Source organism: Sapajus apella, unplaced genomic scaffold, assembly GCF_009761245.1.
Source record: "Sapajus apella isolate SASKATOON/1434 unplaced genomic scaffold, GSC_monkey_1.0 scaffold131, whole genome shotgun sequence".
NCBI lineage: Eukaryota > Metazoa > Chordata > Mammalia > Primates > Cebidae > Sapajus > Sapajus apella.
Window position 1 is genome coordinate 3,613,777 of NW_022437071.1, and position 26,821 is coordinate 3,640,597.

Below are 26,821 nucleotides of genomic sequence, written 5' to 3' on the forward strand. Positions count from 1 at the left end.
GGATGTGGTGGCTCATGCCTGTAATCCCAGTGCTTTGAGGGGCCAACGCAGAGGATCACTTGAGCCCAGAAGTTCAAGAGCAGTCTAGACAACATGGAAAGACCCCATCTCTACAAAAAATAATTCAAAAAAAAATTATCCCACAGGGTGGCATGCACCTACAGTCTTAGCTACTCAGGAAGCTGAGTTGGGTTGGGGGTGTTGCTGGAGCCCAGGAGTTCGAGGCTGCAGTGAGCTATAATCACACCACTGTATTTTTTTTTTTTTTTTTGAGACAAAGTCTTGCTCTGTTGCGGCTGGAGTGCAGTGGCACGATCTTGGCACACTGCGATTTCCACATCCCAGGTTCAAGCAATTCCCTTGCCTCAGCCTCCCGAGTAGCTGGGACTACAGTCACGCACCACCACACCTGGCTAATTTTTTTTTTAGTAGAGATGGGGTTTCACCATGTTGGCCAGGATGGACTCGATCTCCTGACCTCGTGATACACCCACCTTGGCCTTCCAAAGTGCTGGGATTACAGGTGTGAGCTACTGTGCCCAGCCCACACCACTGTATTACAACTTGAGCAACAGAGCAAGATCTAGTCTCATAAATATTAAATTAATTAAATTAAAAAATTTTTAAAGAAATATATACATTGGCTTCTGCCCCTGGTTCCTGTCATAGAGCTCCTAAAACCCTTGTAGATAGGGGTTCTAGAATAATTTGCTCTAACATTTGGTCTTTGATCCTGGTTCCTGACACAGAGGTACTAAGATCTTTTAAACTCCCTGAGTGATTGGAGTGTCTTTTATTCTAATAAAACAATGGACTCTAGATAGCCTCAGGATGGGACTGACTGCAAGGAGAACAAAACATGTAATTAGAGGGCCCATAGATGAAATATTCTATGTTAAGTGGTGTGTAAGTGTACAAAAAGATTGGCTGGGTGCAGTGCCTCTCACTTTTAATCTTAGAAATTTGGAAGGCTGAGGAGGGCAGATCACTTGAGGCCAGCAGTTCAAGACCAGCCTAGCCAACATTGCAAAACAGCGTCTCTACTAAAAATACAAAAAATTAGTGAGGCATGGTGATGGACACCTGTAATCCCAGCTACTTGGGAGGCTGAGGCATGAGACTCACTTGAATACCAGAGGTGGAGGTTGCAGTGGGCTGAGATCATTGCATCACTGCACTCCAGCATGGGCAATAAAACAAGATTCTGTCTTACAAAAAAAAAAAAAAAAAAAAAAAAAAGAGTACAAAAAAAAATCACTTTGGTTTATTTCCTATCTTGTATGGAATACTTAACTTAGTGTGATTTATTTCTATTCCCTTTTCTCTCATGTATTAGAATCTGTGGGCAATGACCAAACAGGTACCCAGTCACTGTACATCAACAGTGCAGTGACATGCTTCACATGCATTTTCTCATTTAACTTCACAATGACTCATGAAATAATATTCTTATCCTCATTTGCAGATTATGAAACTGAGACTCATGGAGCTTCAACAATTTTTCAAGGGTCATCTAAATAAAAAAATCTAAGTACCGTGATTTAAATGTCGCCTGTTGAATTCCAAAGCCAATGCCTTCCAAGTCTATATTCTATGACCTTGCATTCAACAGAAGAAAGACAACTTTTAGGGGTCTTCATTTCTTGGAATTTTCATCTGGCCCATCCATGGGATACTGGTAAGAAAAGCATCCCCAGCCCATGAGAACATTCTGCAGCAGGCCATGACCCTCAGCTTAGGCTTACATTCAACCCACTCAGCTCAGAGCTCCAACTACGGGATGCCCTTACTCTTACTATCCCATCCCAATTCTCAGAAAGTGGTACTCGGTATTACACAGGATTCCAAAGTAATGTTTCCAACTTCTGAGCTAAAGCTATATTAGATCACAGGAAACCAATTTCCTGGATAAGCCCACAACTTAGCAGACCCAACTCTTCCTTAAACTGAAAGCTGCACTAGTATCATTAAGTACTCCTGCCAGCCACCCTGTACGGAGGAGCTGTTCCTTCCCAACCTCCAAAACAATTTGAGATCATGTGTTCTACATTTCCATGTTTCTATTGGTGGTACCATTACTTTTCCTATGTTGTAAAATGAGAAAACAATAACCTAATCAACACGGAGCTGACATAAAGGTTACAAGAGTTAACACACCAACGTGTCCTGCACTATATCTGACATTTGATAAACAGAGAATAAATGGTAAATGTTACAACACACATTTTGAGGTAGATATTATATCTCCACTTTTTTTCATGTCTAAATTGAAGCCCAGAAAAGTCAAGCAACTTGTCCAAGGCTCATGAAGCAACCAACAGAGTGAACTTTGACTCTTAACCCAGTACTAAGGAGTATGGAAATTATTATGTGAGTCATGAAGAACAGCAGAAACATTTTAATTAGGAAAATGGTATCTCCAATAGTAGTATTTAATCATAAGCTAAAGAAACCCATTTATTCAAAGTACTCTTCAAATGGTCACCTCAGTCTCAGCCCCAAACCATTATTTGTAGTCATGAATAGTCTCTCTTCCCTCCACCACTCCACATGTGATCTATCTCGGTAACATAGGTCCCTACTTTTCTTTGAGACCTTCCCAGACTACTGTAGTGCATAATGACCTGTCCTTTCTCTGAAGTTATATGGCACTTACAATCTGAAAATTGTCTTATACTATTACTCAGCTGCTTCAGACATTCTTTTATTCAACAAGTATTTATTAAGTGCCTGATGTGTACCAAGCATTGTACTGGGACAAAAAAATACATGGCCCTTGGCCTTACAGTTCTTTCAATCTAGGATGAAGATAAAGACATGAAAAGAAGCAAACCTGATAAGGTAATCCTCAAAGGTGTAAGGTACAGTAGAGAATAAAAGAGAGATTGGTCAATTCCATAGTATAGAATGGCGCATGGGGGTGGCACCTGAAAACAAAGCAGCTGCATTCAATTTGAGTCTTAAAAATAAATAGATGTTCCCTAGCAAACCCCAGTAGAGAACAGATCCAAAGCCGTAAAGAATACTGTGATGAAAGGTGCAGAGGTACAAAGGAGCCTGGCATGTTCTGGAAGCTGCCAGGAATTCATTCTTGTTGCAACATTGGATATGGTGCAAAGGAAAAAAAAAAAAAAAGGTTAGAGCTGAGCATAGGCTGGACTGTAGACGCCACTTGTACGTACTCCAGAAATCTGATCTTATTCTGTGGGCAAGGAGTGACTACTACAGGACTGTATGCAGATAACCAGATCTTATTTGTATTTAGAAACTCCAGCAGCCATGTTGTAGAAGGCGTGAGGTGAGAGACAGGGAGACAGTTACAGAGATGACCATAGCAATCTAGGTAGAAGAGCCTTAAGACCTAAAGCAAGACAGTGACATTGAGAGTGAATAAAGGAGTCAGAAATGATAGACAAAGCCAAGGAGAGACTCATGTCAGCTTAGAAATAAGCAGTTTAGAGAGGTCGCTCTTACAACAGTCAGTTGGGAGTCACGTGGCTATAAAACAGGAGGAAGACCAGGTAAGAAGCTAACAGTAGCCCAGGAGGAAATGGTAAAGACGTCCTCTTATTTTTCCTCCTCATGGTTGCTGTGTGTGACTGGTGTCATAACTATCAGGTCCTTAACCTCATGAACGGTCCTCAGAATCCAGAAGACTGCTGATCCTGAACTGAACTTTCCACAGAGATGGTGATGGCAAGTGGAAGTATGCAGCCTACTGTAAAGAGAACAGAGAAGGACACTGTGGAAGGTCTATACAGCACTCACCATTTACTGGCTTTTGACCAAACTTTTGAAGAGCTCGTTATGCTAGGCTTTAGGGAATCCATGAGCCCCGCACATTGGGTACCAGAACGTAGGGATCCATGAGCCCCACATTGGGCACCAGAATGTAGGGAACTAGCCCTTCATCATCTGTGGGTACCCTGAGTTCAGTGGCAAAAAGGAAGGAGAAAAAGACAGATTAAGAGAGACAGTAGGACCAGGGGGCCACCACTTTACTTCTTTGGAGAAAACAGTGAAGGCCCTGAGCTCTGTTCATACACACTATTTATTGATTACAATCACTTTGATCTACAGGGTAGGGGTAGAGTCATGGTGGAGTGAATCAGTGAGCTGGAAATGATGTATCATCCTAAGGACTGATAACAGTGGTGGTTTGGGAGTTTCACAAAACAAGAACATGTGATTATCTTTAGCTTATAATCTATGTACAGCTGGTGGAACGTGGGCCTTACAAGGAGCCTACAAGCCTGGCTACATCATAGTGCTACAAAGGGGTTTTACGTCCTTGAGCACAATGTTAATGGTAACAGAGCCGAGGTCACCCTGCACTAGAACATGAGGCATGGAGAGGCCTTCCTCCTCAGAGGCCTCCTGCAGCCTTCTGCAGTTTGCTGTTCCTTGTTTATATGTTACTCACAACCAACCTAGGTAGGCACTCTGTAAGTCCTTTCTCCTTTGCTGTTTTTCCCAACACTAGGCAAATTTATTTATTTTTTGAGATGGAGTCTCATTGTGTTGCCCAGGCTGACACAATCTTGGCTCACTGTAACCTCTGCCTCCTGGGTTCAAATGATTCTTATGCCTCAGCCTCCTGAATAGCTGTGATCACAGGCATGCGCCACCACACCAGCTAACTTTGTATTTTTAGTAGAGATGGGTTTTCACCATGTTGGCCAGGATGGTCTCAAACTCCTCAACTCAGGTGATCTGCCCCCTTTGGTCTTCCAAACTGCTGGGATTACAGGTGTGAACTACCATGCCCAGCTGGCAAATTTCAACAGCTAATCAAAGGCCTGTTTTCTGGGTCTCCTGGGCAACTATAATATCTGGTAGTCACAGTAGAATGTTTCTGACCAATGACAATTTTTATTGACATACTGTTCCCTTTCCTGATAGCAACAAGGTAACCATACTGTCCTGGGTAGTGCATACTTTTACATAACAATTCTGACAGATAAAAGGCAAACACAAAACTGCATTGAATTTAGGTTATTACGAGACCAAAAAAAGTTATCTAATGAAAGATCTTAATATTATGCTATCAATATCCCTATGCGAGAAATAAATAATAATGTGTGACAGCCTACCTTCAGGGTGTTTGAAAAAAAATCAATGATCTTTTAGAAATCTGAGCTCTGATATTTACAGTGTTTTTGGTTGAGATGAGGAAAAGCACTAGAGGAATATGCAAACAGATAAATAAATCAATCTATAAAAAGAAAGAAAGAAATTGCTCACAGAAGATAAACAAATCACTCTAAAGCAGAATTTCATTAAACTCTGTTTAGGTTTGATCCTTGTGCAAGCTACAGGAATTCCCCCAGAAAGTCCTCTGTGCTCTGGCACAGGCGCTCTGCCGACACTTTTCATGGAGTGGTGCTGATCGCCAAAGGCCAGCTGGCTCATTTCAGTTTTGTTAGTCGTGCTCATTTCAGTTTTCCCAGTCATGTCTCAGAACCATCTTTGAGAAAGTCATTGATTAAATTAATCAGTCAATTCTCTACATAATAATGCTCTGCCTTCTTGTGCTTGTAATATCAAAAAGCCCTCTTCACTAAAAGCTAGCAGTAATCAAGCTTTCTGGATCACACACTATCTGCGCTTTTTGATCAAGGGTTTACAGTTAATTTCTTTGGCTCTGGAAGGTATGTGTTTTACTGAATCAGCATAGACTACCAATCTCACTTCCTTTATTAAGATTTTAAATATAAGCAATCTCTTAATTTATAATTAAATTGATTAAATAGATTTTGATTATTATTTTAGCATCATTGCATTTCCACAGATGGAATAAAGCCTGCTAATTTAATTTTCCTGTTGGTTTACAGAGTGGCACAAAGTTTAGAGCATTCATCACCTTTAGGTTGAAAACCTTAATGTCCCCAAAGGAACCCTACTATCATTGTCTAGTGTTTACAGCCACACAAAAACATGCAAACACATATACCCACACACTCACACAATGAGTAATAACCATCTAATGTTATTTTTGAGAATAAAAAAAGAATAAGCCCAAGAGGAAAACATCATAACAATGGTTGGATAGAAATAAAAGAGAATGTGATTGCACCATTATCTTTGTACCATGATTAAATTACCTTCCATACTTCCTCTACCTTCTTTTGCCATGCAAAACAAAAACAGATTACAAATAGTTTTCAAATCCCTCTTCAAGTATGGATGAATTAAGTTCTAGAAAGGAAGAGAGGCCTGCCTGGGCCAAGTCAGTGATAGGGCTTGGGTCTTTCCTCACTTTTGTTCTCCTTGACCAGCATTCTTTAAGATCCACTAAAATGTCTTTTCAATTCAGTTTTAGGATGATGAATATGATCTCCATAATTAAATCCCGGAATTTTGAGGCCTTCATTACTTTCCATCATTAACATTATTCTCAGCTGCTTTAACTTTCCTCCAAATTATTAAAAATATGACTTAAGCATAAATTAATTATTAGGCATTTAACCTCCAAACACCTTTATGAAATCAGGTTTATTGGAAATTTTAAATAAATGTGAATTCTCATTTTCCAAATGAATTTAAAAACCAATTACAAACAGTCTACTAATGAACATTTAAAATTAATATTTGACTATTTCCCAATCAGTCAAGTATTCAGATTGTCAACCCAGCAAGTATATTCAAAATGGCCAGCTAGCCATATTTTAAATTAAATATAAGCCTATGGGATTTAGCCTTTGTGGGCTTTGCACATTTAGACTTGTGTCAATATCAAGAGTCAATACAAACCTAATACTAAAACACTCAATCCCTTACACTGAAATTTTATAAAACCAAGAATTCTCTTAAATCATCAATACCCTTTTTAGAGTCACCATCAAACCCCAAGACAATCTCAGTCTAAGAGGAGTTTCATTATAATTGAATATGGAATTGCAAGTTGGACTGCGCGACACATTAAACAATTAAACAAGCAAGAAATTTAATTAAACTTCTAATTCACTTTGGATTTCACTGTATCCTGCAATTAGAAGGTTTCATGCTAGTATCAAGTATTCAGGAGTCAGGAGTGGCCTGCTGGAAATAAATCTGCAATGTCAACAGCAAGCAGTACCTTAATGTCAAACAGATGGTGGAAAAACAGGTCCTATTGCTAACATCCACTGGAGGCTGGCTAAGTCTTCCTCCTCTATCCCAAATCTACTGGCCTCTGGACAAGGAATTGGCAGCTTTTCATGACAAGGATATAGAGCAAAGAGTCAGACCCCCATTTTAGGGAAAGGTACTCACCTAACACAAGATCTGTCCTGAATGAAGAGGAATCACCAGGGATTAAAGGACCTGGTTCCTTTAACAGTCTCAGTTCCACTATTTACTACTCCTGTGGCTTTGGGCAAATTACTCTGTAGAGAAAGTTTTCTGGGTCTGACTGGATACAAAGTCTGAGATCATCCAGTATGTAGGCATTTGAGGGAGAATTAATCTGTTAATTGATCTGTCTACAAAATAGCAGGAGTGAGGTGGGGGTAGGTGTTGCTCATGACCTCTGTGGTTCCAATCTGAGACTCTTTCTATTACACTGCCCTAGAGAAAATCCTTCATGAGGAGAGATGTATATGTACATGTATATGTATATGCATAGGTATTATGTAAAATTATGTCCCCAAATCAGCTATGCAAGGAGAAAGGCTTAACACATACTACTTATAAACTTGCATGAGTCTAATGCCACAAGCAAAAAGATTGCTTAGCTAATATAACCTGATACAAAAGTGTTTGTAAGACAAGAAACAATAATGCAAGCTGAGGGTGCAACTATAGAATTAAAATTGTCACCAAGCATCACTTTCATCTTGATACTCTCTTGTCTTAAAGGATTCAGAATAGTTCAAAATTCATTATTCCTAGTTCCTATAGTATGCAGAAAATCCATCAGGTTGCTCTATGGTGTTTCTTCTAGCAAATCAAAACCCTGCCAAACAGTTTAGTTTTCTCTCAGTATGAAAGACATTTAGGTCATGATAATTGGAAAACTCTATTCAAACCCATACCGCAATTAAACAGGCCAGGCATAGTTTTGCCTTAGTAAACTACATATGACCTCAGGTCTATTTTGCTATGTAGGAAACACTATTTTGAAGCCACTTAGTTTTTAAAATGCACTGACAGCAACAGCTTTAATTTAAAATGCCAGTGTTCAATATGTCAAAGTTCAAATATTCTCTATGAAGAGGCTTTAATGCATCTATATTATTAATGTACTATCAGAGAACAGATCCCCAAGTTTATTCTGACCAACAAGTCATTAGTCAAAGACTACATAAGGCAAATTTGGTATATGATAATGGATGAGAGAATTTTGTTTCTGGTTGCTGTTGTTAACCAAGGGAGAAGAAAGAAAAATGCAGGAAGTCCATAGTTTGAGGTTTGGGGATAGAAAACCTGGACTTAATAAAATATAAGTGTTATTCCTTACCAGCAATTTGAAGACGAAACTCTCTGAAGAAAAGAACGAGTAAAGCATGTCCTATGCCATGGCGCACTGAAGGAGTATGGCAGAATCCCTGTTCTGTGATGAGCTGTGTGGCTCAGGCAAGTTACTTATATTTCTGGTTCTTAGTTTTCTCATTGCTAAAACAGGGTAAACTGCTCCATCATAATTTTGTGAATATTTAACAAGATGAGCATCCAAAGCATAGTATCGTGCTCGGAATACAATGCTAACATCACCAAATATGAATTATCTCATTGGAATGATACAGGGAAAGATTGGAAAAATAATAAACACAAAATTTATCTTTGGTTGTTGGCTATAACAAACTATAAAGAGTTTTTGTTTTTAGTGAAAAATGTTATTTTACAGATCATTAATGTAGGGCAGTGGCTTCTGAAATGACCTTTCTTTACTCAAAGAGCTGGCTGCTTTGTACAGACAGTGGTGTTACAGATAAACATCAATAAGTGGACAGGAGTAAACAGTCAGGAACCACCACCGACCAATGGAACAGTCTGGCTACTTTGAAGCCAAAAATATGAGCTCCCAAACTCCAGTGTTTTCTTAGGGGAACATGTTTAGAAGAAAGTTGCTGTTTTAATAAGTGACAGGTCAAACACATGGTTTAGATAACCACTTCAAATCTGGTTCTCTCCAGGAAGGAGAGGCTAGTCAACACTCAGTCTAAAGCGTATCCTGAAGGAGAAGATGACAGCATTATCACACTGTGTTCATACCTTCAGCAATTTATGTAATAAACATCCAATGTTACCAAAGTTCTGGATAAAAAGAAACACATATTTATTGAATACTCATCTGAATCCACCCTGATAACTGGCTGGGGCTTATTCTCAGACCATGAGGCTTTCCTTCGCAGGTCCTTTACCTCTAAAAACAGAACTGAAACTCTGAAACTGAAATCTTATCTAAATAACTGAGAGAAGAAAACATCACAAAACCAAATAAAATCAAACCTTTGCATTAATCTTATTAGGCTCAATCCTGTGATGAAATAAAGTGATGAAAAAATCTTGAAATAAATTAACTTGTAAATTAAGATTTGGTTGACTTTGCTCTAAGGAAATTCTTTGAAGTAAAAACTATCCTTACAGATCGTTGTTAATAATATACACAATGTTACTTATTATTTGATTTTGTAAAAATATCAAATTCTTATCCAACAGCAATCACTAAAAAATAAATGGAAGTATTTAAACTCTAAATCATATTTTTCATCAAGTGAATAATATACTATACAGGAATACCTCTTGTTTATGAAACAAACTGAAAAGGAAACTTTCCTATTTAAAGAACAATAGATGTTCTTGCTACAAATGAGGCAGTGTATTATGAGACAAAGAGCCCCAGACTGAGATTCAAGCTCAGCTTCTGTCGCTTGCTAAAGAAATAAAAAAATACTTAATCTGTCTACTATTTTCTCATTTTTAAAAAGGAATAATACCTTCCTAGCTACCTCACAGGACTCTTTAAGAATCAGATTGGGCATTATCCAAAAATGCTTTGGAAACTGTAAAGCACTATATAATAGCAAAGAATTATCACTACATGCCATTAGAGTATTATTTAGAGTATTTAGACTCTAAATACTCTAACATGAGGCTATTAAAATCTGCAGCCATCCTGAAAATACTCAAAAGCAGGATATTAAAATGCTATGCACAATTCAATCAGAAGTCTCCAAACTGATTTCTAAACATCTCAAAAAGATAAACTGTTCTATTTAGCTGTGTGTGTGTGTGTGTGTGTGTGTGTGTGTGTGTGTGTACAACAGCATCTAGCATTCATTGTACCTTGCCTATAATTTTGAAGTGAAATTAAGCTTTCAATGTACCTACACGTTTACCTGATCCTGATTAGCAATGGTAAGCTAGGTTAATGAAAGAATCTTCCTAAACTATGTTTCATTTATTCATAAAGAAAAATATATTTTAAGCCTAGACTTAGAGGGATAGCTATCTTCATGTATCTGAAAGATTTCCAGGTAAGAGAGAGTTAGACAGGTTCTATGTGGGCCCAAGAAGTGATATTAGGAAATTATACTTTAACAGACAAATTTCAACTCATTATAAGGAGGAATCTTCTACAGTGAAAGCTAACCAAAGATAAAACAAGCAATTTCAGAGGTAGCGAGTCCCTCACCACAAGAGGCATCCAAGCACAAGATATACTTGGAAAGAAATTATAAAAAAGACTCAAGCAGTGAACTGTTAAAATAGAGGAACTTAAATCTCCTTTTCAGGGTATTTATGAATTTATAAAACTGTATAGTTTCTGAAGATTTGATGATGATGAAAAAGTGTTCAGAATCCATGAGAAAAAATTATAAAAAATTAATTTTTCTAAATTATTATTGGTGTCAAATGGCATCTTTTTCCTAATCATTTGAAGCAAAAAGCATATATACTTAACTTACAGCAACTTACTTCTAAGTGAAGACAAAAAATATTCAGTTGCAAACGTCTTTCTTAGATGCCCAGGAGCTGAATAACTCTGAAAATCTGTCCATCAGCATTACATGCATAGCCTCTTCTACATTGAAATTTTGAATCCCATTCTCCACACATCAAAATAATGTGTAGCAGTATCAACTATTTCATATACCTTGCAATTTATCACTGCTTTGCATGAACTATGCTGACTTGAAAATATAAGTCTTGTGACAATGTAAACTTCACAAGAGAAGTAAACTTGTCTATCACCATATCCCTAGTGCCTCAAACACTTCCTGGGCATGTATTGTGAAATGCACAAGTTTCACAACAAAAAGCACACATGCTGCAGAATTTAAAAGAAAAATTTAAATAATCAGAGGTCAAACAGAACAGTGTTTCCAAGTATTATCTTCAAGGTCGGGCTCCACTAGACAAGAATATCTTCTTGAAGTTTACTTTCTGTAGTTTATATGATTTCTCCCATTGTTTCCATTGCAAGGATTACCAGTTTCTAATTGCAGCTTATTTTGTGTTGTATAACCCCGAAGTAGTAAGTTTTATGATCTAATCATTTCTTATCAAGAAACAGCCTAAAATCAGTGCATGTGACACTGTTAGATTTAGACTTACAGGTTAAAGCTTGCTTATTATCATAGAATTCACTGTAGTGGAGATTTTGTCATTTACTTAGAGGAAACCATACTAAGTTGACTTAGTATGACAAACAATTCCGAAACAATCTTACTCTTTGAGTAAATCTCTACACTACCCAGACAACCTGGAGACACTAATTCAGCTTACTAATTTTATTTGCATTTAGTTTTAACCAGGACAATGCTTATTTGTTGACAAAAATTGTGATATCTGTCCTTTGCACTTCCTCCTGCCTGTGACTTCTCCTTCCTCATAAGCATGTTCAAGAATGCCAAAAAGTGTCGAATATGTATTAAACATAACCAGAGAAAAAGGAGGGAGATTGATCCCCACAAGGCAATAACAAAACAAGAACACTATTTAATTTTTACTAATGCTTTGTCATGCATGAAATACTTTCGCATGTTGCTGGATCAAACAGGCTACTGAAAGACTCCATTTCATGACAGCTGTGATTTTTCTGAGCACTGTCCCGTGTCCTACTTCCTTTTATTGCTGCCAGTATAGTTCCCTATCCTGACTTAACTGACAATTTTGAAAGGTTATAGACAATACATTAGATTCAGGGAGAGTTGAGCTGGCTTCAACTTGGGAGATTAATGTGAATAGGTCAGTACCATGAGACTCAGCACAGCCCAGAGGCAACGGATGGTGCCGGCATGGATTCTGCACCCATAAACAAATTCTTCACATTAAAAACTGATCATGCAAGCATTTTAAGGAGGAAGAATATAAGGTTTTTAGATAAAATTATTTTCTCAAGAAAAAACAATGCATGGGGCAGACAAAAAAAGGGATGGTTTATAGACTGATATTTTGGCCATTATGCCAGTAAGGCTTCCAGTTTCCAAACAGACACTGACGGGCTTCGGACTCTAAGAAAATGCCAAAGCAGGTGACAAAAGTTCATCCCCACATCCAGCTCATCCAGGAAGGTGCCCCCTATGGTCAACTCTTGACACCACCACAGGCTTCTTCTGCCCCTTCTGGTTTTCCTTAGGATGCTCTCCAGGGAGGAAATTTCAGAATAAATAATGGGCACAAATGGTATTGCTGCTGCTGGGAAGAAAATGCATCCAGAGCACAAAGAGAAGGACTGATTAAAAAATGCTTCTTGGCCAGGAATGGTGGCTCATGCCTGTAATCTCAGCACTTTGAGGGGCTGAGGTGGTGGATTATGAGGTCAGGAGATGGAGATCATCCTGGCCAACATGGTGAAACCCCATCTCTACTAAAAATACAAAACTTAGCTGGGTGTGGTGGCTGGTGCCTGTAATCCCAGCTACTCGGGAGGCTGAGGGAGGAGAATCGCTTGAACCTGGGAGGTGAAGATTGCAGTGAGTCAAGATCGTGCCACTACACTCCAGTCTAGTGACAGAGTGAGACTCCAACTCAAAAAAAAAAAAAAGCTTCTTATTGATGTGGCTGACTTCTGAGTAGAGAAAAACTTACCACATGGCTGCCACTGGCCTGGACTTTGTGGGACCTGTCCTTTTCAATAAACCATGCAATAAAACTTAATGAAACTAGAAATTGAATAGATGCGTTCTTTGAGCAGTCATTTTTAATATTCCATTAGACAGTAAAAAAATAATAGTGACAAATATACATAATTCACCCAGGTTTATTATTATTTTTTTTTGGTGGAGTAAAAAGTATTTTGAAGCTAAATCATCATGATAACCTAAACAGGAATCACTGATACAAGAAACAAAACAAAACAAAACAAAATCACACTTCCACGAAATGCCACAGCATGGTTTCATTATAGGTGAGATCATTTTGTGGTAACATATGTTCACTCATTCTCTAGGCTTAAGTCATCTTATTTGTGCTCTAAGGCAGGGGTCACTAACTAGAGCCCACGGGCCAAATACAACCACCAATTGTTTTCCTGGGACACACCACACTCATTCATTTATGTGTTACTTATGGCCACATTCATAGTTAACTATGACAGAATTGAGTAGCTTTGACAGAGACCATATGGCCTACAAAGGCTAAACCATTTACTCTCTGGCCCCCTACAAAAAAAGGTTGCTGGCCCTTGTTCCAAGAGATGAAATTTGTTGTCTCAACAGAAACTTATTTATACATTAGAGAAGATCCAAACCAACCTCCTGATTAAGAAAATGAAAAGGAGAGAGAGGAGGGGAGAGGAAGGGAAGAGAGGGCTAGCAGTACTCATGGTAGTGGTGGTTGTTTTCTAGGCCTGCTTTAGAACTCTGACAGCTTCATGCAGATACTGTAGGCATCTCCATCTGGGAAAAAATATTAACAAAGTGAATCTTTTAAATTTTCACAGTTGAATGTCAAATTTGTTGCCAAACCTTTAATAATAGAAACACGGGTTTTTCAAAAATAACAACAAAGATCAATTTCTTTTGAAACACTCACTGGAGAGCTTGATTTTGAATAATGGGTAACATGACATGGCTTTACACCACTAAATCCTCAGGATGGGTATGGGAGGCGCTCTGACTGGTCTGACTAATCACTTCCTAAAGGTGGTGAGGTAAGAAGTGCTGGTCCTCTGCAGGGAGCAGTGCAGGGCGGGGAGGGTCACGCTCCAGTTGCTGCTGAGGGTGTCAAAGACCAGTGAAACAGCAGAGGGAACAGGTGCATGACATAAGCCCCACTGTGACGTCTGTTGGCATCCCAAAAAATAGACAGTGAATGGATTTCAGATGGAAAATGGAAAAGGAGTGGATCCTTTCTCCTGGGTCTAACAGGTGGGGAAATTAACAACACACACACACACACACACACACACACACACACACACTGAATCAAGAACATGGATGGAGAGAAAAATGTGAGAATGCAGGTGGGCTTTGAGCACCTCGGACCCTAGAACTGGATGTAACCTCTGTCTACATCTCCAAGGAGCAAGGAGGCCCCTAGCACCACATGAGTTGCATATTATTCTACAGTTTTCAGTATACAAATGAATGCGATCAGTGCTACTTAAAAGACAGGCCAGGAAATATGAGAATTGCCCATCCTGTTTGGTTTCAAAAATTTTATCCAAGCAATCCAGACCACTAGAAAGAAACATCTGGAAGGAACAGCATCATGTTAGGTGTCCATAAAAATGCCTTAGCAAAATTGCAATTGCACAGTTGAAGGCTTACATAAAAGAGAAATACTGATCTATAACATCAACTTCAAGAATTTCAAAAATCTAATGCTGCTGGTAGAGAATGTTTTCAACATCTCCTACCTAAGGATCCACACTACATGGACTTCTTATCATACTGGAAAAAGTCTCTCCCCAAAAGGGCTATTGTAATATTTTGCCAGACAATAAGAATTCCACAACTCATCAAGTTTTGTTTTTTTTTCCATTGTCTTGGTTATCAGAAAACTTACAGAGTAAAATTTCAAATGTACAACAAAAATATGACACTGTGCTAGGACAGATCATGCACATGAACTACAGGAACGAGATCCCTGCCCTCATGCAAGAAACAGACTTTAAACAGGCAAACAGATCTAATAGCAAGCCCATTATTCCATGGGCCCAGGCAGTTCAGCCTTGGACCACTAAAGGTGCACCAACATAACCAAAAAGTAATTTCATCCTTTACTTAGCATTTCAAAGAACATCAAGGAAAGATAAATTGAGATTTCAAACACCTGCATCTCAAAAGGCCTTTTCCCCTTCCCGAATCCCTCAGATTAGATAGCCATCCCAGAGCCTCACCCACACCAAATCCAACACTTTCTTTCCACCCCCAGATCCATGAGGCTTTCTTTTCCCCTTTCCCACAGCTCTAACCATGTGGTTCAACTTAACTTCTCTTCTAATAAACAAAACAGAATCCTTATTCTTCAGGAGAAAAGAGAAGTAAAACTGAGCTGACAAGGAACAGATTCTAACAAGCAGAGGGATTGTTGGACTGTGAGAAGGCAGTAAACAGCATGCTTGGATAATTTTTCTCTGGCAATATAAACACAGTTATGAGAGAAAACAGGAAAGGTGGTATTACTCAGCATAGGGGTGAAGAGAGATCTCCTTCACAAAGTAACATTTATAGCCAAGACTTGCAGGATATAGAACCAGCTATCCGAAGAACAGGAGGAAAGATGAAGCCAGGCAGGGAAAGCTTATGTGTGAATATCTGAGGCCTGGACATCTCTAAGAACTTAAACTCACTATCTAACTAGAGCAAAACGAGCACAGGGGAAACTGATGGGAAATGCGGCTGGAAAGATGGGTGGGACAAAACCATGCAGGGCCTTCCTCTATCTGAGCAAAAACTCTGATATGATAGCAAATACAATAAATAACCAACACAGCTTTCTAAGTAGGGCAGAATACCATCAGATCACCCTGATGCTTGCGAAGAAGGGCCGTTTGGGAGGAGGCAGGGAATGCAGAAGCTAACGAGACATGCAGAAGATGCAAACCAGAGGGTGGCAAGGGAGAGTTCAGGCAGTTGTTCAGATTCGATGTGCAGAGATTGGTGAGAGACTGATTACAAGCAGAAGAGGGGGCTGTATCAAGCGTAAATCTTGGGACTCCATATGTTGATCCTTAAGTAAATGGGGTTGAAGGAAGAGATGATTTGAATAGAAGTATCAAAAGTTCAGTCCTGAAACGTAATCCATTATATACTAACGGAACATGATTATATTTAGAAATAATAATATTGAAATTCAATTGCAACGGCTCCCTCATTGTCATATGCCCAGGGCTTCCAACAGTGTCTAGCAACAAGGCAAATGCACAATAAATATCTGCAGAACGAATAAAATTTCTTGGTAATTATCTCTCTGGTATTTTAAATATCTGAGCAATATCTTTAGATTAAAACAAATTATGTTTGGGGAAATATAATCCTAGAATTGAAATGTGTGAAACATGCTATTTGTTTTTATCATAGAAACTACAGAAAGTTAACTTCAAGAAGATACTCTTGTCTAGTGGAGCCTGAGTTTGAAGATAATACTTGGAAACACTGTTCTATTTGACCTCTGATTATTTAAATTTTTCTTTTTAATTCTGCAGCATGTGTGCTTTTTATTGTAAGTGACTTCAGATTCCTTCTGGAAGTAGATGGGGAATAAATTACAAAGAAACACTGCGCCTCAGATTAAATGTGATTTGTGGAGCTTAACGGCTACAGGCGACATTCTCACTCCCTGCCCCATCCCAAAAGGGAAGCTCCTCTCAGGGCTCCTTCTGGGAAATGCAAAGCTCAGGCAGGGGCTGCCCCTCCAGATGACCAATAGGATAGTGCATCCTGGTCCCAGAGTCCCGCCCCAGCTCTAGAATCTCCATCCCCCATTCACATTCTCTTCTTCCTACTACCATTAGTCCTTGTGTTTAAAAGATAAACATCCTGGGCTGATACTCCAGTAGACATGCCCGACCTCTATGCTATTTTCGCTTAGGTAATCCAGGTAGAACTGTGCCACGCACTTACTACACAGTCAAGCAATCTTAGATACTCACAGTAGTGACGGCATATGCATCTCAAAGGGGCTCTCTTCATTCAAGGGGGTAAATGTGAATTGTTAGAATTTCAAGAACTGGGCCAAGGTCGGTCAGAAGAAATTCTAGGCAAGAGGACTTTTCATTTCCCTTCAAAAAACACTTACGGAGGCTGACTCTGAATCTTCCTGTTTCTACCATATGTGAGGCTTATGGTATGCCTCTTATTTTATCTTTTCTTTTGTTAACTTGTCGTGTAAATAACCTTTTTTGCCATTAAAAGCAATGGCAAAGCCACAATTACTTTTGCGCCAACCTAAATATAATTCTGCTTATTTTTTACCCAGCTTTCTCCTATTCCTGGGACATTTAAGAAAACTGTCTGATCACTAGATCCTACTCACAGGGAGAAAACAAAAACAAAAAATACAAAAAATACAAACTCCAGTTATAGATGCCAAGATATGGGTCCAGTTGCTTATTTCAGCATCCTTATAGATAAAGAAACTCCTGTGAACTAAGATCCTCAACTGTACTGTAAATGATACAGCATCAAACTTGTAGAAATTTGCTCAAATGCTCCTGTGACTGCTAGTTTCCTGAGCTAGAAAATGGGTATGACAAGGTTTATTAATTTAAATCTCACAGAAAAATCCATAAAAGCAAAATGGATATACTGGATTTGGGGAAAACATATCCACAGCTTCTTAACAAAATTTTGAACACTGCTATAGGCAGTTGATCCATATTTTCCAGCATCATTATGAAAACCAGCTTAACCCAATAAAACTACTTGCCATCCTGTTTCACAGATGACTAAATGGAATTGTGAGAGACAGTGAAAAAAAAAAAAACCTTTTGAAATAAATAAAAGTAAGCAATGTATATCAATCAGCCTTTTAAAGATTTAAACACATTGTTTAGATTACAGCCCCCAGAACGACAGCCCTTGCACTCTATTTGGTCTATTTGACTCAGTAACTTTCCCAACAACCTCAAGAACAATCAGTCCTGCTACCACTTCTCACAAAAAAAGGGAGGAAAAGTCCTCCTGCCCTATCCAAGTGGGTCACTGCTGCTTTTCTCTTTGTTCAGCCTTTCCTATGGAGGTCTGCCAGGTTCTAATGTGGTTCACTGCATATTTTAAATGCTAGAAGTGGTTATGGCCAAAGAAGGTCAGGGAACATGACTGCTGAGCAAGGATGGGGATGTGCTTGGGAGAGATAGAGGCTGAGATTTAGGTCACCTCTGGGAAGAAGTGTTCACTGGATACTTATTGTTTATTAGTGTTCATGCTTTTCCATGGCCTTATTTAATGTTCTAAATTAAGAGCCTTAATTTAGAGCCTTAACATAGTATTTCAAGTGCCTTAACGGTGATTTTCAATAATTTTAAACAAAACGGATCCAATCATCCTATAAACAGCAGAATTGCTGTCTTCTGTAAATAGAAATGGCAAGCATTTCAACACTCTTAAAAATATCAGCTCCCTTGGTTTCCCTCCACCCTCTCACCAATGCCTCCCTTTCCTTTTCAGAATTCCTTAAAGCAGTAGTCCAGAGTGCTCTAGGGGAACTCAACGGACTCACGTTGATGCTAAAGACACTGAGAGGAAAACATCCTGTGGAGATACACAAGGCCTGCTGTTCTTCATGCATTGTCATGAATGCTGCAGCATTTGTTATTTTTTTCTCTGTGACTTATCAAATAAGAGTACTAGAACTTTAAAACTGGAAAAGCAGCAAAATTTGAACCATAGGCAAAATCAAACTTCAGGACTTACCTATATTATTCTATTTTTACGAGCACAAGACAGGCAAAAGCTGTCTTACAAAGCTGGAAGCAGACATTATCAGGGCTTTCCTACATTATGAACTTCAAAAATAAAGGAAATAAAACAAAGGAATATTCTGATGCCTGATCAGATTTTATTTTACCATATATAATATAATCCTTATTTATAGAAGCCCTCAACTTCAACTCTGAGAAATTCTCCAAAAATATACTTCCACCCTGTCACTATCTGCATGTACGTTCAACAGAACTCTAAAATACAAAAATTACATGGTGAAACCCCATCTCTACTAAAAAATACAAAAAATTAGCTGGGCATGGCGGCGCATGCTTGTAATCCCAGCTACTCAGGAGGCTGAGGCTGGAGAATTGCCTGAACCCAGGAGGCGGAGGTTGCGGTGAGCTGAGATCGCGCCATTGCACTCCAGCCTGGGTAACAAGAAAGAAACTCCGTCTCAAAAAAAAGAAAAAAAAAAAATTACTTCTACTGGTGTGTTATTATATTGCTGAGATGCTCGAAAAATAATGAAAGATTAAGAATCCCAGGTTCTATGCATGTGCTGCAGCCATCTTATTGTGGTGGAACAATTTAAATCCACACATACTCCTATATGTATAAACCTGCAAGGCAGTGGCTGCTAGTTGCCTGCAACTACCCATTCCTCCCTTCTTCCATAGTAAAAGAACCTTGATTCTTAGCCAGGCAGTATCCTACCTAGAATAAAGGTTTTATTTGCCAGCCTCCCTTGACAGATGTGGTCACATGACTACACTTTGGTCAGTATTATGTAACAGAAGTGGGTGGTATTTCTACAAGGGACCCCTAAAAGTGAGATCACTTTCTGGTACCTAGAACATAGATTTTAGACCTCCAGCAGCTATCTTAGACTACAAGGTGACCAGTCATAAGCAGAGAAGCCAAATGATGATAATAGAATTTATCTTATCAAATCTCTCTTTCTCTTTTTATTTTTTTTTTTAAGACAGAGTCTCGGGTTACCCAGGCTGGAGTGCAGTGGCACGATCTCAGCTCACTGCAACCTCCCCTCCTGGGTTCAAACTATTCTTTCTCAGCCTCTTGAGTAGCTGGGACTACAGACATATGCCACCACACCTGGCTAATTTTTGTATTTTTGGTAGAGACGGGGTTTCACCATGTTGGCCAGGCTGGTCTCGAACTCCTGACCTCAGGTGATCTGCCCGCCTCAGCCTCCCAAAGTGCTGGGATTACATGTGTGAGCCACCACACCTGGCAGTCAAGTCTCTTATATACAAAAATGAACTGTCCGTTTTACGGCAACTGAACAAAATAGTGAATGACATAGGTCTATCATATAGTCCAAAGAACCTGCCTGCTCTGGGACATGAAATTCAACCTTGCTCCTCTGCAGAAATTCCTTCACTCATCTAAAGATTATATAGTCAAAAAAAACTCATCAAAAAATACTAGCCTAGCATATAAGAGTAAAGGCTAGAGAGCACCTCTGTCTTTGCATATTATCACTAACCCCACCAGCCTATCACTTCAATTCCAATTGTTCAACTCCAAGTGACTTCCTAAAAAGAAAAAATAGTATATTGGAAGAGGCTATGTCATTTTATAAGTACTCATAAGTATACCAGGATCCCAAATGCAATTATTATTAATAATAGCAATAACAACACATATCATGTATTGTTCAATACCATATGGTTACTATTATACTATTTGGCTAGCACTCTGCTGATATATGTTAACTGGAATTTGAAATAAATATCATCCCTATTTTACAGATGAGGAAACTGAGGCTGTGAGAGGTTAAATAATTTAGCTTTCATCACGCAGCCAGTTCATGGCAGGGATAATAGATGAACACAGAATTGACTATAAGCTTAAATATTTTGGCTATAGAGTCCTGTCTCTCAAAATATTAGACAAAATAATCTTAAGAATCTTTATTTTCCTATTTTTGGAGCCACGATAAAACATCCCATTCCTACCTCTGGTTTAACATGAGCATTTCTTAAAACAAAGAGAAAAAAACTGATAGAATTTGTCAACAAGTGGTAAATAATCTTAGAACCCAAATGAAACAAATTCCAAATGTAGTTTTCCTTAATTTCACCTTTTTCTAACAGTTTTATTTCAGGGTACCCTATATATTTCCACAAAAAGGATCATTGTGTACCTTGCCATCCTTAAACAACAAAATGAAAAAGAAACACCTATCATGACATATTCTTGGTTATTACATCTCCGTATGCCATTCCTTTTGAAACAGGGTTGATTTATTTTCCACCTCTTCATTGAGCTTCCTCCACAATAGAACTAAAAAACACTGAAAGAAATCAAGCCCTTAAAGCATTCCTTAAATATATGAAGGATTTTAGTCAAGATTCAAAAAAAGAGTTAAAACAGAGAGAATAATTCAGCCTTTCTATTAAAAATAAGATATATATATTTACATGTCTGTCTGTGTATGTACACATGCAGATATTTCCTTTAAAGATATATAATTAAAAATACAGTTATTACATTAAAAGTTTATCATCAGAATAATATTTTCTTGGGCTGCTGAAAGCTAAAGAACTAAAACATTCCTGGAAGAAAGTCAAAGAGAAGATTAGAGCTCCCTCTTTCTTTTTTGAAGGAATTCAACAAAACTCCTCTCTTAGGAGACCAAAGTTATCAAGCAGCCAGCAGCCTAGTAGCACTCATGCTCAAAGGAAAACGTTTCCCCTATCTCTGCACACGTTACACATGCTACAAGCATTAGAATACACTTACTGGTTGTTCATTATTCATAAGTTATTTAAGTAGTAAAAATAAAAGCACTTTTAAAAACAGAAATACTCACAAAGCCATTTCAAACTGTTCCAGCCATTTCTTCTTTAAATCTTTTGTTTTGCAATAAAATTCTAATCCATTTTGTCCTTGGGTATGGATGAGGTAGAAGCCATAAGACCACTGTTAAAATTAATATTCTTTAGATTCATATGTATCATTAATAGCATTATGTTTCTAAATTCACAAGAATACCATCATAACTACCCAAAACTCCCTCATAATATTACCAACGTACAAACTGAACGATCACGCTTATCATAGTCAACTTCACATTTATAACAATTTCTATTCCAAATGAGTTTTACTATCTGGATCATTAGGGCATTAGAAATAATCAGATCAGCTTTGGCATTATCCAGCTATTTCTCACAAAGGCATGTACCTAATCAATCTCTAGAAACAAAAACATCTGGATTGATAAGCCACATCTCACATTATGATACTTTTCCTGAATATTCAAGCTTATAAATAAATTACAGTTATTAATGTCCAAAAAGTCACCTTTTTATTTTCTTTATCAGTTGTAGGATTATTGGCTATCTTGTACTGCTGAAGATCTATTATTTCCTTCATTTCATAGTTATCACCCTTTCTCTTACATACGATCACTGCCAAATCAAATAAGAAGATGTGCCTGTGAAAGAGAGATTGATTGACTGATTTTAAATGGTTTAGAAACATGTGCATTAATTTTTTCTGGTAAGATATAATTAAAGCAACCAAATGTTTTTTCTTTGCATTAAAGACAACAGGCAGTATCACACACTGAAAAGAGTCGGGGATTTGAGGTTATAAGGACTGTGTGTATCCTGGAACTTCCCTTTACCATGCAAATGGCATCACTGTACCTTAGTTCCCTCATTTTTAAAACGGGCAAAATCATAATAAGAGTAATATGCATACTGCAGAGTTGTTGAAAGGGCCAACTGACGTAAGCCATAAAGTTTGTTCATGAGCACTTACCTTCGTTTCTAATTTAAAAGCTAAAAACTTATAGAATACATTAATGACATCAGTAGCAGTTTCTACTGAAGTTACTAGGAATCAGCCAGAATGCCTTGAGAAGTGTTGTTCATCCCTTTCCCAAACAGGACTCAACTGAAATCCCCCAGACCACATGCTGGGTAGATGCCATTACCATCTTCATTTTACTGAGGAAGAAACTGAGGCTGAGAGAAGTTAGATAATTTGCTAAAGGTCACACTGCTAGTGAGGCATGTTAACAGGATTCACAAACAGGTCTAATTTTGGAAGCTGTGCTTTTACCCTCTATGTTGTTCCTCATGATTTAGTTGACCACTTAAAAACACAAATTGAATGGTTTCTGAACAAAATGTAAACTGAAAAAGTTATGGTGAAATTTCCATGTTAATATTTCTTTTTTCTTTTTAAGAACAACATAACTTGGGGGAGAAAATAATTTATAACCATATCCTCCAATACCAATATTTGTGTATTTTTATAAATTCTCAGTGGTTCACACACATACTTTTTTTTATACACAATGATTATGACACATTCACAGGGCTGTAACACTTGCATCACTTTTAACGTCTGTTTCTCCCAGAGAGCTTTAAAGAACCGCTGGAGCCAGAGTATCAAGGCGGAAGCAAGAGCTGATGCTGCCCCCTGCTGGCTTTCTCTTCTCCAAAGACTCCAGAAAATGATCATCATCAACCACAAAAAAACACTAGTTTGAAGATCAAATATATACATAATTAATGACTCTGGGCCAAGCTTACTAATCTTCAATGACTACATCTGCAAATTTCCCTCAAGAAAAATTACTACATGATTCTCACTTAGTCTTCTTTCTTAGGGCATTTTTCTATTATTTTTAGTTATTTAAAAATATATTCCAAAAATTCAATTATGTTTTTACGGTAGTTATCTGCTGTTACTTTATCTCTCTTCTCATTTTAATGTATCCTAGCTGATCATCTATACTTGTTAATTCCTTCTTAATAACTTAGACAAATTAATAGATACCAGGACCCAGGTGGGAATACCTAAGATAATCCACATTTAAAAATTTTAGAAGTCATGGGTTGGTCTGTCTCCTTGTATTTCTTCCCTTTTTTATCTACTTCACACTGGAAGAATTGCTTTTAAGGTCTTCTCAGTTTTCTGACATGAATTACTTATTTTCAAAATATTCTTCTTTTCTCACCTTTCTTGTTTTGTATGCTTGTCTAGAGTGGTTATTCGAATTTCACCATCTCCCTGAGGTCGTCCAAAAAGCAAAACTGGTTGGTTCTAAAATATAAAATGTACATGTCAGAGTTTTTCATAATCACATGAAAATAAAAACAAATATTAGTAGAGACATTTTCTCAGGACAACTACCTTATTACATTACAAATTTTAGCATTTTTACATTTTTTAAGCATACTTATTCTAAAAAGCTCAGGTCTACATGATAAACAATTCTGTCCTCTGTAATCCCAAGGGGTACATCAAGGACATCAATTGATTTTAATTAGTATATATTCTTAAGGGGGAAGTTAGCTATGAAAAGAAAGACTCAACTGGAAGAATCCGCATTATGAGACAGTTCCGGCAACTAATATTTTTTGAGCATCTACTCTGTACCAGCCACCATAACAGGTACAGGGCAAAATGATACAGATAATGCCCTTATGAAGTAGGCTGCCCAGTGGAGGAACAAATATTCACAGGAGCATGCAATTACAAATGCACAATTGCCATGAAGGAGTACAGAAAGGGGGGCCTAATTCGGTCTATAAAGTCCAGGCTGGCTTTCTTGAGCTAGGACCTCAAGGATAAAGAGCTCTGACTTAATGATTTAAAATAATGAGCTGTTTCCATAGAAACTGATAACTAAATTATTATTATTATTATTATTTTGAGATGGAGTCTTGCTCTGTTGTCAGGCTGGAGTGCCGTGGCTCAATCTCGGCTCACTGCAACCTCCGCCTCCCAGATTCACGTGATTCCACTACCTCAGCCTCCTGAGTAGGTGGGACTACAGGCAGACACCACCAAGCCCAGCTAATTATTTATTTATTTATTTATTTGGTAGAGACGGGGTTTCACCATGTTGGCCAGGATAGTCTGAATCTCCTGACCTCGTGATCCACACGCCTCAGCCTCCTAAAGTGCTGGGATAAAAGGCATGAGCCACCACACCTGGCCAACTAAATTATTTTTAAATGTTTATGAGCACTTACTATACATTCTATGGGAAAAACAATTGACTGAAAATCACTACCATCCAGAAATTCCATTTTAATAAAGGACAGAGGGATGTGATTAACACTATCATAAATACAAAATAAATGTTTCTTATCAAAATCCCAGTCATGTTTTCTGCACAAATAGAAAACTCCATTCTAAAATTCCTGTGGAATCTCAAGGGATTCTGAATAGTCAAAACAATCTTGAAAAGGAACAAAGTTGGAGGTCTCACACTGACTGACTTGCTTCCAAAACTTATTACAAAGCCACAATAATCAAAATCACATGGCAGTGGCATACAAACAAGTATATAGACCAACGGAATAGTAGAGAGCCCAGAAATAAGCCCTTACATAATTTTCAGCAAGGTTAAGACAGTTCAATGGAAAAAGAACAGCCTTTTCGACAAATGGCGCTGGGAAAACTGGATATCCACATGTAAAAGAACAAAGGTAGACACTTCATTACCTTATACCATTCATAACGAATAACTAAAAGTGTTTCGAAAACCCAAACGTAACAGTTAAAGCTATAGAACTTTCAGAAGAAAATGGGGAAAAGTGGGTAGGGAGTTGGGGAGGGATAACATGGGGAGAAATGCCAGATATAGGTGATGGGGATGGAGGCAGCAAACCACATTGCCATGTTATGCATCTATGCAACAATCCTGCATGTTCTGCACATGTACCCCAGAACCTAAAGTGCAATAAAATATATTAAATAATAATAATAATACGGCCAGGAGCAGTGGCTCATGTCTGTAATCCCAGCACTTTGGGAGGCCGAGGCAGGCATATCACAAGGTCAGGAGATTGAGACCATCCTGGTCAACATGGTGAAAAAAAAAAAAAGAAAATGGGGAAAAGCTTTATGACACTGGATTTAGCAATGATTTCTTGGAGATTGATAAATTGGACTTTGTCAGAATTTAAAACTTTTGTGCATCATAGACAATATCAACAGAGTGAAAAGGCAACAGACACAAGAAAGTTATTTGCAAACCAAGTGTCTATAAGGGATTGATATCCAGGATACAAATAAAGAACTACTACACGATGACAAAAAATAACTTGATTCAAAAATGGGAAAAGCACTTGAATAGACATTTTTCCAAAAAGGATATACAAATGGCCAATAAACACACAAAGACGACATTCAACATCATTAATCAGTAAGAAAATGCAAATCAAAAACACAATGAGATACTACTTTAAAACCATTAAGATGACTATTATCCAAACAAACCAAATAGCATGTGTTGGTAAGGATGTGGAAAAACTGAAACCCTTGTGCATTGGTGGTAGGAATGTTAAGTGGTACAGCTGCTGTAGAAAATAGTATATCAATTCTTCAAAAAATTAAACATGATTACCATACAACCCAGAAATTCCACTTCCGAGTATTTAACTATAAGAAATGAAAGCAGACACTTGAATACATATTGGTACACCTGTTATAATAATAACATAACAGTATTATTCAGAATAGCTGAAAGAAGGAAGCAACCCAAATGTTCATCAATGAATACAAAAAGGGAGGTATTTATATAAATGATATATTATTCAACCTTAAACAAACAGAAATCAAAAAATAAAATTTTGACACATGCTACAACAAGGATGAGCTGTGAAAACATTATGTTAAGTAAAATATGCCAGTCATGAAATGGCAAACATTGTATGATTTCACTTATATAAGGTACCCAGAGTAGTTAAGCTTAGAGAGACGGAAAGTAAAATAGTAGTTTCCAGGGGCCAGGGAAAGAGAGGAAATGTTTAATGAGTACAGAGAAAGAAGTTCATGTTTAATGAGTACAGAGTTTCAGTTTTGCAAGATGAAGTTTTGGATATGGTTACATAATATCGTGAATGCATTAAATGCCACAGAACTACACATTTTGAAAATCATTAGAATGATAAACTAATGCATATATACATATATGTATGTGTGCATATATATATATATATATATATATATATATAGTTGTTGTTGTTGTT

General features: G+C 37.8%; 1 protein-coding gene across 2 annotated transcripts in view; it reads right to left on the bottom strand.

The window, feature by feature from the left end:
* VAV3 (vav guanine nucleotide exchange factor 3) overlaps positions 1-26,821 on the bottom strand; it is a 391,549-nt gene that overhangs the window by 146,598 nt on the left and 218,130 nt on the right. For both annotated transcript variants that reach the window (XM_032262870.1, XM_032262869.1), the window contains exons 13-15: positions 23,797-23,882; positions 22,128-22,260; positions 21,637-21,746 (exon numbers count right to left, since the gene is read on the bottom strand). In XM_032262870.1, the coding sequence (XP_032118761.1) occupies positions 21,637-21,746; positions 22,128-22,260; positions 23,797-23,882 (329 nt within the window). The remainder of the gene's footprint in view (positions 1-21,636; positions 21,747-22,127; positions 22,261-23,796; positions 23,883-26,821) is intronic.